We start from the raw sequence: 15,548 nt of genomic DNA on the forward strand, positions 1-15,548 counted from the left end.
AGAGTCACACAGGATCATGTGTAGAATCCAGCAAGGTATTTTTTTGAGAATTAAATTTTAAGCAAGAAACACTGGTACAAAAGAATTTGCTACACTGGAAACAAGTAAACAAGCCTCACTTGCGCTGCCCAAACATGTTACAGCACCAAGTTAGAACTCCTGTGATGAGTCTCAATAAATGCACTCACTGCTTTCTGTTCATCAAACTAAATGTTGGATTTCTTAATAGGACTATGGAAAAAAAGGCTGAAATAATAGCAAACATCTCAAATAAATGTGAGTGCTATAATTCTTAGAGACATAATGATCATTTTAAATTCTTCTACTCTTCTCTCTTACAGTAAGAAACAGATCACGACGTGCGTTTAAAGGATATTTTGTTTTTTAATTAAGTCGTTTTAAAGGTTTCCAAGTTGATCATTTTTCATATATAATATTTTTTGAAATCTGAAAAGTCTGCGCAGTTTGTCATTTTAAGTCCATTTCTAACATCAAAAACTCATTAAGCGCTAAGCTCGGACGATAGCCTTTCATCACAGATTCTGGTGCATTTTAATGCTTAACATGTCCAAGAACTGCCTACTTTGACATAAGAGGCCATTTGACTATTATGCAAAATCAAGGTACAAAATACAGGGGGTCTTGGGGGGTCCAGGGCCTCCTAATTAACCTTTTGGACCTGGTGAACGTGTCAAAATTCTGGTAGGTCCGTGAAAATGCCTTTATTGTGACCTAATGCTGTCCGTTAGGGTAAAGCAGATGCTCAAATACAGATTAACACAGGGAAAGGTTACTATTTAGCTGTTTCTCCCACAGTCAGCGAGCTGCAGCACTGGTCTGCCTCAGGGGGGTGCTGTAGCAAACTGGTTCACCCAATCAGCCCTTCATAGCTTAGCAACTGAAACTAAGCCTGGGACACCTCTGAGAAACTTTATAATAGGGCTGCAACAAACAACTAATTTGATAGTCGAATAGTCGACCGATTACTGAAATGAATAATCGATTATTCAGATTACCTTTATGTAGCTATTAGCTTTTAAATTTAGCTTGAGGTCGTTTTATGCATTTGCTAACAAACAATAAAGACAATAACTATTAATACCAATCAAAATCAGAGTTTTAATGAACTTTCCTGCTAATACAAAAAATTTTGATTAAATTAAATAATTTTTCCTGTCATTTATAACCAAGGACGTGTAAAGTTGCAGCAATAAAATAACAAAATTAAGTCAGGTGTCTTTTAATCAGGTAAATCTATCTAAATTTAAACGTTACATTTAAATAGTGCAGTCTGTGCTCTGTGCTCTGCTGTCTGTCTACACTTTGCTGCAACTAAATTCTACAATCACAGGTCTTTAATGAAATGGAGGCAAGTCAGCATCTCTCTGTGCTCCTGTGAGAGTCTCACTCTCCTCTGAGAGCAGATATTCACTGCTGCAGAGGAGACGTGCTCTGACGGGGCGGGGAGTGGCGAATGTTTGTGGAATGATTTTGAATTTGAATGATTTTGTGTAAATGCTGCTGTTGTTAAGTCTCCAAGAAGCGCTTAATTTCAAAATCTTAGTAGTGAACGTGAGAAAGATGCATAATGATGTCACCAACTAACCGACTACTAAGTCGAATAATCATTGCACTCCTACTTTACAATGTGCATATTTTTACATCTGAAAACTTGCCCAGTTCTCCAAGAGTTTGGTGGAAAGAGTGAATTATTACTCATTTCTCAAACCAAAGACAAAACAGTAGTTTTGTAACAGTAAATAACAGTTACAGTAGTGCAAGATCTCAGTGATGGAAACCAAACAAAATCAAACTGAAATGAGCTTTTCCAAAATCAAGCATTTTGGGGCCATTGAAGCGCATTAGTGCCATTATGGTGAGTGAGTTAGCAGCCAGTCAATATGAATATCAGGGGGTATTTCACTCACTGTGCAAAATAACCAAGCAGACAGTAGCGTGTCATGTGGAGGGGGCAATTTTGAAAATGAGGCTGTAATCGTGGGAGACAAATGCATCAGTCAATCAAGGATTTCTCACTTACATGCTACTAAATGTTCAAAGAAAACTGAATAATGTTTAAGCACGTCCTTTTATGGACAATTTTCTCCAACTCGGCTACTATTTTTCACTATGAAAGTGTAGTGGGATGGTTGACTTACCCCAAGTGGGGATCAAACTAGGGGTTCAAGTGCAGAGTAATACAGACTTGGGAGTGTGGAAAAGAAAATAAACGAGTTTGCACCAAGTGAGACTCCAACTCATGACCTTGTCACACAGAGTCGAGTGCGTTACTGCTGAAATACCACGGCAGCGCTGTTAAAAGTTTTGTTGCGGGGTTGATAAACAAAAGAGGCCAAACAAAAGAAATACCAGAGCAGCGTCTTCAAACTAAACAGAGTTTCAAAAAACTAAAGGGGAACACACTCACCAAAAGATCATTCAAAGTTTTTTTTAAGACTTATGCTAGGAGAACAAAAAACAAACAAAAAAAACAGAACTCAAGAGAAATCAACACCAAAATTAGCGTCTTAGTCTGAGACATGCACATATCAGTGTGAACTCAAGACTGATCAGAAAGTAGCGTGTGAGCATCCCTTAAGCTGTTACCACTCAACCCTTATTACCCCTTAGTGGTGCCTTGTCCCCCTTACTGCCTGAAGGTGGCCTAGCACGAGGCCAGGACATACATGAAAGGCTCAGTCATGTTAAGCAGAGCAGATGTTCATACATTCATGTTTTTCTTATTGGACCAATAAAACTCACTGCATGGGAGTGCATACATTTGGACACGTAGATGGTGAGAATATGACTGTCAGAATCCTGATAGCTGTGACACTTTAAATGTATTCTTATTGTATACATTTTTGAACGAACCATAGAGTAGAGTGATTGTACAACAAGTATGTTTAAATAAGATGAGCCTTTTAGTAAAAAAAACATATGAAAGACAATGAAAGAACTATAATTTGCACAATTCTTTAATTATTGCGATATTCAATATCAATTTTGAGTCCAAGGACATAAAATGCCAAAAGTAATCAGTAAATTACTAATAAAACATATAGAAAAGTATGATTTTAACTGGCGTATCTGCACTGGCAAAAAGATCCTGCTGGCTTATCTCTTGGATTTGTATTACAGCCTTCATTCACAGTTACCTCACACTGCATCGGTCCACACACTCCCCCCAGGAGGTTAAAGAGAAAAACACTGAAGAAAGTTTACAGCAAATGGCCTCCTCCATCTGAATAACATCATCAGACTGTCCACTCTGCCCAAGAACGCATTTACCAACGCATACCAATCTCCCTGCTGCCTTTCTCTCACTCAGCTTGTCGCTCAGCCAGGCCTGGACCACTCCTACACTCAACACAGCACAAATTAAAACAGATAGCAGAGACATCCCTGCTGCCGCAGCGTCCGTTTGAAGCCTCGATCTAATGCCTGATCCGTATGCTGACAGTCTGACATTTCCAAAATCATTCTGAAGGAGGAAGTGACTGAGGGGTCAGAGAGGATAATGGTTCTGTCCAGTTCTCAGACAGAACAGGTCCTTCCAACCAATCCATCTGTCCAGCCTGACGAAGCCAATACAGACTGCCTGGCCGCTATCACCATCAGGACTTCCGATACAGAGAAACCACCTGACAACAGCCCTTATTCAGCCTTTCATAGCCCACAGTGTTCACAACAAATCGTTTGAAATTTCCACCTGGTATACTTTCCTTCTCAGCCCAGCTGTGGTTGATCAGTCAAGACATGTTTGGTGTCTGAAGTTTGTTCCTTTAGTTTTGTGCTAGAGCTACGATTTTAATGTAGCTGCAGTTTCAAAATATTTGTCCAAACATAACGGGACCCGACAGCTCACATCAGATTTAGCAGAGTTCGGATGTTACTTTCCAAAAACGTGCAGGATCAAGTAGGGGTCATATTTCACATTTGGGTTCTCACAGCCGCTTTCCACTTTTAACAGATTTTACCTGCATTTCCCCCCTGCTTTGGTTTTGTTACTTACTCTATTCTTCCTCTCTACTTTCATTATCTTAAACAGTTTTAATCTGGCATGCTAGATTTGCCTATGTGTGTTGAAAAGGTCCATGAGGCCCACGCTCACAAGAAAATGAGCAGGAAATAAATAGCGAATCGGTTCAGGAAAGATTAGTGCAGCCAGTGGGATGTTCAGTTTATTGATGAAGTAAATACACGTAAAGAGGAAACTAGGTTTAAACAGGTGAATCCTCACATCTTGCTCTATCAGGACACCATAAGAACAGCGCAGTATTGAAAGTTTATCCAGACTAAAACACATTTGGGATGTTGTTCAAAAACACTGTTTAATGACTAAACTTGTGATTATAGTATATTATTATTATTATCCAACATATTCTTTTATATTATTTTTTATGTTATTTGTTTGTCATCTAATAATGGTCACTAATATCAGGTTTTATTACGCACTTGGGTGATAACAGACCAGTTTGGTTCAGTTTCAGACTAAAAACCTGATGATGTGGTTCGAGTGGGGCCCAGACACACTCCAAAATCTTGTACAAAGCCTCCCAGAAGAGTGGAAGCTGTTATAGCCACAATGGAGGGACCAACTCCATATTAATGCCTATAGTTTTAGAAAGGGATGTCAGAAAAGCTCCTGTAGGTGTAAAGTGTAGTCCTAATACTTTTGTCCATGTAGTGTATATGTACTTATAGAGGTGGGCTATATGGCAATAATATAATATCGCAATACTTCAAGATGTTTTAACTAGTGATGATTTAAGAACATGATGTGCAAAGTGCTTGGAAGACCTGTAAATTAGTTTATTCCAACTGTTCTTTTACACATCAAGTCAAGTGCTTCCTAGTTTGACGTGTGTGTGTGTGTGATTTTTAAAGGGGAATTCCATAGTTCAATTTTGTTCATTTGTTTGATACGTAGACATACAGTTATTCAGAGCAGTCTGAATGAAATGGTTCAGCGTAGAGAAACACTGGTTCTTTACAGGAACCGATGATGCATTTCACATCAAAACACACTTTTGACCAAAAACATCTACATATGCAGTCTGAAGGTGACCTTGTTGTTCAGGAAGATGCTTCACAGGAAACATATCTTGTATTAAAAGATTCCACCTACGTACAGGCAGACACACACACACACACACACACACACACACACACACACACACACACACACACACACAGCACTGTACCAGCCCAGTTCCTAGCAGCCCCCGGCTCTCCCCTCCTCATCAGCCTGACCTCTGCATGTTAAGTGCAAGCCCAAGGACATCGGCCTGACCGGACAGGCTTCCATTCACACCCTCCTCAGCTCTACTTCGCTCTGGAGTGGCCGATCGGCCTCTTAGCATATTGACAGAAGAGCATTATCGGCTGCACAGCGGTCTTTCATCATCAGCAACTACTACTGCTGATCTCAATACGAGGAGCCGGACACCACAGCTGCAGCTGTTTAACAGAAGGCTTGAGAGAGAGAGAGAGACAGAGAGATGTGTGGAAAGGCCTTGCTAATGAAAGAGTCAGTGTTCTACAAGAACTGATGAAACACACAATATCTTCAGATAATTATATTGCATGTATGCTAGTAATGTTCATCAGTGTTGGACAGTAACTCAGTAAATGTAATTTGTTACTGTACTTAAGTAGTTTTTTCATGTATCTGTACTTTACTGGAGTTTTTCCATTTTGGGTGACTTTTTACTTTTACTCCACCACATTTCAAAGTCAGATATCTTACTTTTTACTCCACAAACTTTGCTAAATCTGTCATTCCTTTTGGTTTATGTGTGTATAAAAACTTAACATGTCAAAATGAAAGAAGTGCAAAGCAAGAACACCAATCAGGGCACAGCGGTCACTTTGTTTTGAGCTTGTTTGGACCTGTTGGACATACCGACCCAGTGCAAGCACACAGTTCAATGTCAGTGCAGCAGCATAAAAATGTGGGAGAGTCTGTTCAACATAAATGATGAACTAACTTTGTGTAAATAGACCACAATACAGAAATATGTACACATATGCAGTCACGACTGACGCGGCTTTTTTCTGAATTTATACAATCACTTTCTTTTTATAGTAAATTAGTTCTGGCTAGTTTATGGTTATGAACAGAGGCCTACAGATGCAGTATAGTAAAGGAAAAAAAGGAACCGGTGTTGAGAGCAAGTGTTCATTAAACTTAAACTTTTAACTAAGTTAAAAATAAATCTTAAACTGAAACTTTGCTTGTCTGTAAAAAGTGATTTCAGAGCCACTCGGTTCTCCCTGATGGAAAATGTTTGCCTTCAGTGTTTTGTGCTTATGATAATTTTAATAGACATCAATGTCACATTAATTAATGACGTTCTATTAAAAGACTGGTTTACCAAGAGAGACGCTGGAGGATTTACACCTGAAATGAGTTCATGAAGCAAGATTCTTGTTGCAAAAATGATAACAGGACATTAGAGTCATAATTAATCTTTCAGTACTTTTACTTTATACTTAAGTACATTTGAAGTTAATTACTTTTGTACTTTTACTCAAGTGGAGGTCTAAAGGGAGGAACTTCTACTTTTACTGGAGTAATATTTAACCGTGGGCATCTCTACTTTAACTCAAGTACATGATTTGTGTACTTCGTCCACCAGTCATTATCACTATATACACTCACCGGCCACTTTATTAGGTACACCTTGCTAGTAAAAGGTTTGACTCCCTTTTGTCTTCAGAACTGCCTTAATTATTCGTGGCATACTTTCAACAAGGTGTTGGAAACGTTCCTCAGAGATTTTGCTTGGTTATTTGAGTTACTGTTGCCTTTCTATCATCTGGAGCCAGTCTGTCCATTCTCCTCTGACCTCTCACATCAACAAGGCATTTTCGTCCACACAACTGACCGCTCACTGGATATTTTCTCTTTTTCAGACCGTTCTCTGTAAACACTAGAGATGGTTGTGCGTGAAAATCCCAGTAGATCAGCAGTTTCTGAAATACTCAGACCAGCCCGTCTGGCACCAACAACCACGCCACGGTCAAAGTCACTTAAATCACCTTTCTTCCCCATTCTGATGCTCGGTCTGCACTTCAGCAAGTTGTCTTGACCACCTCTACATGCCTAAATGCATTGAGTTGCGGCCATGTGATTGGCTGATTAGCTGTTTGTGTTAACAAGCAATTGAACAGGTACCTACTAAATATGTATATATGTGTGTGTGTGTGTGTGTGTGTGTGTGTGTGTATATATATATATATATATATATATATATATGTGTGCATATATATACAATATAGCAAACACTGAATAATATTTTTAGCATTCAAATGCTGTTAACTGTAGTATTTAATTACCTGTACACACATCCCTAGTACATACTCTATTGAGGAGAACATGGTGAAGAAGAGATGCAGCTGATGAGCTGAAGCCTTTGCATAAATCAACACGATCCCTGGGAATTGAGTCTTCTTTATTTATATCCTACCAGGTTTAATTAAGGTTCGCTCAATGTCTTTGGGATATTTGCCTGATTGAGGAAGAGAGAAGAACTCCCCTTGCTATTCCAGCACTTCCAAAACTGGCCTGATCTAGTGGGACTCCTGTTTGGGAGTGAAGTCTCTAAAGCCAGGATCACATGTCAGGCTGCAGTGTGGGGCAAACGGCATGGAGGAGAGACAGCGGAGATGAAACCCATTCACACTCTCTGCTGCACGCTGAAGGGAAAAGTGGTGATCTAAAGCTGGAGATAGTGATGGCTCCTTGTTGTACTGGTTGACGTGCAGTGCTGTAGCAAATGATGCTTTGTGAAGGTTCCTCTCTACCCCTGAAAGAGGTAGCGCAAGAATACTGCTGAAAATTGTCATCAAAGCAGCGGCAAGCGAGAGACAGGGAAAGAAAAAAAGAAATCATGGTTTCATTTTTTTTAGTCAGGTCCTATTTATAGAAGCGATCTGCTAATGCTGGTGATTTGGCTAACTGGACACACAAAATAAAAAAAAACATCATCAGAGAACATATAATCTAATCCTGGAAACAAGACACAAACCACAAACCAGTAAAGCAGGAAATTAACAGCAACCCCGACCCCTTTTAAACAAGTAACACTACATCTTACTCAATTAGACATGCTTGGCCCTTGTTATTGTAGCCTATTTAGTGTAATTACCAGTCATTATAACTACACGCTCGATGACAAGAGGAAATGAGGCGTGACAGAGAAAGCATTGCTGGCTCTTTGCTGATCTGATTACTGTGTCAGAAGCGCAACCCCCCCTCACTGATCCATTCCGTGCTCCGCAGAGTCCATTTAGCGTGGTCCTCAGTGTCCAGCTAGTCAGGGAGGCTGAGGCATTTTCATTATTCAGCACTCGCTAAAATGCTTCCTAATATTATTGGCTGAATAAAATATCCAGGAGCATTTTCAAGCGGTGTATTAGCTTAGCATTTCCCATTCTCGGCCTGGTCATTACGAAACCGGGCAACATCAGTCAGGGCTTTGATGAGGCTTTTGATGAGTCCATTTGTCTACTTAACCCAGCCCTCTCCCTGTCGCCCTTAAAACAATTTCCTGTTTGACATACTAGAATAACTATTGATTGAAGGCTTGTATTACCGGAGGTTCGAGCCGTGCATCGATGCCCCTGTCGCGCACATTTTTATCGTGGGTATATTTGCCAACAGTTACATCCAGGACAAAAGAGAAATTGGTTTGCTTCTAATGGAAACGCTTCCCTTAAGAGCACACAGACTTTGTTTCCAAAGAAATGTTAATGTAAGGTCGGTCCAGCTTGTTTACTGTCACGTTGCCAGCTCAACAGACTTTCTGAATAAAAGCCTAATTTGATGACTCTCCCCATGTAAGGCTAAAACATGAACATTCATTCAGTCGTGCAATGAGTCTTAAAAAACAACATATCACTGTCCAAAGCAAAACAAGTATCTTCAAAATAGCAACTTAACAGACAAAGGTAAAGTGTCTTCATGTAAAGAGGTTTTATTCCAAGCAGTTGTGAAACATTTCTTTAGATTTCTTTAGATATTCATAATTTTCACCCAATGTAAAAAGCAGCTTCTGTGCTTAAATACTCAATACTGAAATACTTGTTGTTTTTCAGACAGCAGCAGTATATTGTATCATTGTATTGATACGCTGCAAGAGGGTTGAAAACACTTCCAAAGTGTTTACTTGAGCTCAGACTGTATCTGAAGTCGGGAGTTTTCCTCTATGTTTGATCACAAACAGCAACTGAACCCAAAAACAATCCTTCCAGGTGAGGACAGAATCACCAAGCACCATTTCATAACCACCACATGCACCAGACTGTAAACTAGAATCGTATATGTTGTTATATATTGTTAGAATTGTTACTTGTAAAACAATCTGCAAAGGTAATGTTAGCTTGCTAATGTTATCAGCATACTTGCTGCATACGGCAAGGTAAGCCAAGTTTATTTATATAGATAAAAAAGTAAAAAAAATAAAAGTAAAGTAAATGAAAATAGAAAATAAAAACATGACAAACAATATATTTTAAAAAGAAAATAATTAAATTAATAATCGAACTAGAAATTATACTAGGATAGTTAAAAGTTTGATTATAAAAAAATTTATATGACATTAACTGTTATATATACAGTTAAAATTACATTTCATTCTTCATTTTATGCAAGGGTCTGATAGCTTTCACTGAGCTAAAGCTAGAGCCAGTCACAGTATTTGCATTCATTTTAACTTGAGCTATTAAAGATAGAACTTTAGAACACTGAAGTTTCAGTAGCACCTTATATACAGTACAGCATATTCCAGCCATGTGTAGTAGGTCACATAACCATGAATCTATTATAGTAGTTTAAACGAAAAAGGTTTCTTCATTAGGGTACGTTTAATACAGTTTTGGGGCAATTGCACAATCACTAATGCCTGGCATCACTTATATGTGCCTATCCACAGGGGTTTAAAATGCATATTACGTTTAATATGATGTAAACATATTATTGTGAAAGCTTACACCTGTGGAAAATAACTGTGATGAGCTGAAATAACTGCGATCAAGAAATCACATAATAATTGCGAGAGGCCCATTAACAGTCGCACCCGTGAGTTTAAGCCCAGTAGGACCACCACAGCCCTGATCTGCTGTTCGTCAGCTGCAGTTGTCTTGCTTCACTTCTCCGACTGCTGCTGATGATTTCCACACAGTGAAGACAGACAAAGCCAAAATACAAAAAAGCCACACCAAGCAGTGAGCTTTGCTGTGAGATCTTACCTGGCTTGCACCTCTATGTTGGAGATGGCGTAAAAGTACTTCAGCAGGTTGTCTCTCTGGACATAGGTTCCTCCGAGCGCGGGCCTCAGCAGGCGCAGCCTCAGGTCAGTGAAAGTGAAGAAATCTCGCAGGCCCTTCATACTCTCCATCCGTGTGTACAGGTTGTCCATGTTTAGCAGCTTAGGCCCAGCGAAGATGGCAAAGCGGTAGCGAACTTCAAAGCGCACAATCTTGTCGTTCTTGGAGCCCACCCAGCGGGAGTACTGCTCGGTGCAGATTACCCGGGTTACGTTGGCTGCCGAGAGGTCCTGCACCCTCTTAGCCGGCATGCCAAAGGCCTCCATGCAGTCATCGGCGTAGTACTGGTACGGCTGCCAGCTTCGGCCTTTGTCCAGAGACTTCTCCAGCACCATGATGGTGGGCCGGCCGTACTCAAAGGTGATCTCTATGTCATCGGTCACCTCCAGGCTCTTGTTCCACGAGAGTGTGATGTTAGCCAGCAGTGGCTCCGGAAAACGGCTCCACGTGACCGTCTGCCAGTATGTGATGAGGCCGCTGCGCTCCCGGTCCTGCATGAGCTGCGGTGGGTGAGCCAGGTCTGGGGTGGAGGCGTCACACTCATCACTGCACAGATACGGATTTTCCTACATGAGGAACATGGAGAAATTCCCAGTTAACACAATCCTGCTTCCAAAACTACTGCCTACAATAGCAATACAAGTACATTGGCAGGCAAAAAAGAAATCAACATGTTATACAATAATGTTTAGCAACTGTTTTAGATCTGTCTGAATTAATTTGTACATTCAGTTCATTTGAAGAAGGGAATAAATGACTATATTTCAACAAGACAATGCAAAACATCATAGTGCTCCTTTTTTTGTGAGGGAATGGTTTGAGGAAGAGGAAATTTAGGCAATGACATGGATGCATCATTAAGAGTTTTTCACTTTGAGAAGATTTGTGGAGAAAAAAGTAGTAATGAATGCTTAGGAAGCAGTTCTTTCAGACTATTTAAGAAAACCTAATGGAAATACAACAAAACTATGTGATGCAGTCATCAAGGTCAGAGCAGAGCACTGCTTAACACTCTTAGTTGTCCCATGTTTGCATTTTTGCTGTGTCAGTGGTTAGAACTGACTGAATCACTCTTTTGTCTCTTAGTGTTATACCAGTAGTAGTTTTAACAGAAATAAACACAGGTAAGACTGCATTGATTAACAAGATGGCCATATTAAAACATGTATCTCCATAATACAAACTTCTCAAAAGAGGGAAAAAACTTTCTTTACTTTATGTGAGGTGATGTAAACAGATTTATGTCATTTTGGATCATTTCAGTTGGTCCATTCATCTTGAAATGTTAACACATTGCACTATTTAAATGATAGACGAGATCGCGTTGTTTTTTTGGACAGCAGCATTATGACTGAACATAATAAACTTTTAAATAAAAGCTTAATGTATCACTGTTGTCAGAAAACCTTTTATCTCCCAAATAGTAATAGCTAGATAGTAGTAGTAGATAATAGTTAAACAGGGCTTTACTGACAGCTGTATTTTATACAGACAGTTTATCAGCTGTCAACTGCAATTTTTCTTAAACTCAAATAAACCCCAGAAACTTACTTAAACGTACAGATAGTGGCATTAAATGTCCAGCTAAAGTTGTAAGTTTTACTCTTACACATAGAACGGAATGACATTTTCTACTTAATACAGTGTTTTATCACACGTGGTATCGGCTCACTCACTCTTCAAAACTCGCTGTTTATCAGCTAAATGTTACAAGATGGAATAAGTTAGTTTTACTAAGGTAGTAACATTAGCTGAGATAACAGAATTAGTATATTTACGTGGATTAATAAATTTAAACGCTTTACAACTTCAAATATCAAGTTTGACTGAAATGCTGATCAGTAGCCTCAACCAAAAAAGCCATCATCAGCAGTATTTTCAAAGATACCGGCAAAAACATCGTCTTTGTAAAGCTCCATTTACAACATACACTGGCACAATGCTAAAGCTCATTTCCCAACTAAAGAGAGGCTCTGGCACCTCACACCGATGTATTTTTAGGGCAGCTGGCAGAGCACTGGTGGGTAATAATGAAGTTAAGCTGAGCAGGTGAATGCCTCTACATTCACATTCTCTCATCCCTGAAGTCTGTGTCATTAGCACTGCTGCGACGGCTAACAGCCTTTGCTCTAGTGCTCCACTAATACGGCGGCTGAATGGATTAGCCTGTGGACCGCCATGTGTTCACCCCTACCCCTTTAATACATCTGTAAGCAACATCCATAGCAGCAGGTGTAGGAGTTAACAATCACGTTCAACATCGCTGGGCTTCATGCTTTCAACAACAGGTGCAGCGACTGTGAGGAACGTCTATGCTTTTGTGTTTGTAGTGACTGTTTGGTTGTAGAAGTCACTTCTTTTGCGAACATGATTGTCTGCTAAACACAGAGCAGCGGGCACAGAGGTTTAAAAAAGTAGGACAAGTCAGAAACATGCAAGCTAACTTTGTGTAGGTTTATGCTTTACGCTTTAACAGCCTGTAAAGCACTTCCTGTTAAAATAATAGTAAGTTTAAAACTTATTATGTTAGACTGTCATTGTAGCCTTATATTGTTATTAATCTGGGCTGTATTAGATCATCTTTTTGTCTTTAAAGCAATTTGATATAACTACAAAAGCTTAAATCAACTGTACTATAGCTTTTCTTATGAAAATGATTGGTTGATTATTAGATTAATTAATGAAACAATGACATAGCCAATAGAAATGAGGGATTTTCGGGCCTAAAGCTTTCATTTTGCACAGCAACAGATCCTTCAGTCTCACTGCTTTGACAGAATTAATCATTTTGTGTCATTTATGTGTTTTCATCAACGCTCTATGATACCCAGAACACATTACGCTAATACATCATACAAACAGTGAGACCCCCCCTCTTTACTATTAGAAAAAAAAGAAAAAACAAATTAGCAAACAAACAAACCAAACGCCTACCCTCAAGTAATCACACAAAAGCCTCATGAAACACAGTGCCGAACTATGACAACTAGAGCCAGGCTTGGTCGGAAATGAGGAAAAAAGCCTGGTTCCATTAAAGGTAAAGTAGTTTATTTCCTTGTCCTGTAAAGTTACCATTTTGGAGATACAAGATTCCCTTCTGACAGCAGCGATATATCTCCAAAATCTAAAAATATATTTAGTCCACCTTGTAGATGTAAAATCAGAGACGACAGCTCATCTGCTGCTGCACAGTTTGCGTTGGTGATCCTCTAGTCCATCAGTGGTCACAGGAGGCTTTTGGCTGGATATTTTTGGTTGGTAGACTATTCTCAGTCCAGCAGTGACACTGATGTGTTTAAAAACTCCAGCAGCACTGCTGTGACTGATCCAGAGAAACAGATGGACTACGGTCTGTAATTGCAGAACTACAAAGTGCACCTATACAGTAAGTGGAGCTGATAAAATGGACAATGAGTGTAGAAATAAGGAATTTGGCATTATATTATGACTTATCGGTGTATATTATTATAGAGAGAGAGAGAGAGAGCTGCAGCTTGTATGCAGCCAGTCATGTATGTAGGACTTCCAGAAAGCCTAGAGTGATGTTCTCACAAAATTGGTCCCACACATTGTAATTTAAAATGTGACTGGTCGATTCAACTCTCGGTTCCTAATTATGTTGGCAGAAGTCAGTGTTGCAAAGGGGTGGAAAAATACCGGTAACTTTTTGTGGGAACTTTAACTCAGGATCTTTGGAAATATTCCAAAATATAAACTTTCCATGCAAATTTTGGGAACTTTGGGAATTTATGAGAATTTATTTGAATTAACAGGAAAAACTTGATAATTTAAAGGAACTATATCATCAGTGTATCGTTTTTTTGTCAACAGCAGACATGAAGGCATAACAATACAAATAATAACTATGACACATAGTTAGTTGCAAACAGGACTTTATAAATGCTTAATTCTTTCATTGAACAATCAAAAGTTCAATCAAAAAACAATCAAAAGAACGCAACTCCTGCACCCCCCGAACCCCCACCCACCCCCTCAAAAAAAGTGCCATTCAAATGTAAAACAAAGCAGTCCTGCTTCTTCTTAAAAAAGATCAAATTTAACATCAAATCATTTACTCATTCATTCATCTTCTAAGCCGCTTCTCCCTTAGGGTCGCGGGGGGATGCTGGAGCCTATCCCAGCAGTCATTGGGTGGAAGGCAGGATACACCCTGGACGGGTCGCCAGTCCATCGCAGGGCAGACAGACAGACGCAGACAGTCACTCACACACAGGGGCAGTTTAGCACGTCCAATTGGCCTGACTGCATGTCTTTGGACGGAAACCGAAGAACCCGGAGGAAACCCACGCAGACACGGGGAGAACATGCAAACTCCACACAGAGGGGACCCCGGTCGCCCGGTCGGGGAATCGAACCCAGGCCCTCCTTGCTGTGAGGCGACAGCGCTACCCACTGCTCCACTGTGCCGCCCTAACATCAAATCAAATAAAGGTATTTTCCCACAAGCTTCTCAAGCCTGGCCTCTGCATGCTCTGCATTTTTGCTTAATAGTTTCCGGATTCTTCCTGAACCTCGGTATCCTCCATGTTCACTTCCTCATCATCTGTAACATCTGACCCCTCTTCCTCTGTGTCAGTGTCCAGCCTAGTTGAGGATGGTTCTGTGTTTGGCTGTGAGATTACACCTTAATTTAATAGTAGCTTAAACGTTTCAATGCTATTACTGTCAGTAAAAATATGAACCTCTTCAAAACTTACCTGACTTTAGGTAGTCCTTTGGTCCAAATGTGTGCTTTCAATAGTGGTGAGTGTCAGGTTTCTAGAAATCATCTGGACATACGCTGTACATGTGATGGAGGAACGAACAGTGCATGCAGGGGGGGTGGTCTCAGTAGCCCTTCAGTGTGTAATGTGCCATGTGCCTGGGATTGAGGAGCAGCTTTGCTATTCAACTGTTCTGGAATCATATCTAATTATTTAAGCCAAGATTATGCTTCAGTATATTTTTTTTTACCAACTATATGTAAGTTCCTCACCTTCAGCTTCGAATATTTCCATTTTATTCCCATTAATTCCCATAATTACCCATTAATTCCCTGTTAATTCCCATGGTAAATTTCCCAACTTTGAAAATTCCAGGAATTTTGCAACCCTAGTAGAAGTTCAGCTTCTGAGGTCCTAACCAATAGGAGCTCACCTGTCCACGAGAAAAAAAAAACGATTAGACAATTTTCTCTGGAGTCTTTAAGGGGG

At 39.8% G+C, this 15,548-nt stretch overlaps 1 protein-coding gene across 1 annotated transcript in view; it reads right to left on the reverse strand.

Moving 5' to 3' along the window:
- The window catches only part of ntng2a (netrin g2a), a 99,030-nt gene that overhangs the window by 64,182 nt on the left and 19,300 nt on the right, over positions 1-15,548 (reverse strand). The window contains exon 3 of the mRNA XM_017716110.2: positions 10,258-10,901. Coding sequence (XP_017571599.2) covers positions 10,258-10,901 — 644 coding nt within the window. The remainder of the gene's footprint in view (positions 1-10,257; positions 10,902-15,548) is intronic.

Source organism: Pygocentrus nattereri, chromosome 28, assembly GCF_015220715.1.
Source record: "Pygocentrus nattereri isolate fPygNat1 chromosome 28, fPygNat1.pri, whole genome shotgun sequence".
NCBI lineage: Eukaryota > Metazoa > Chordata > Actinopteri > Characiformes > Serrasalmidae > Pygocentrus > Pygocentrus nattereri.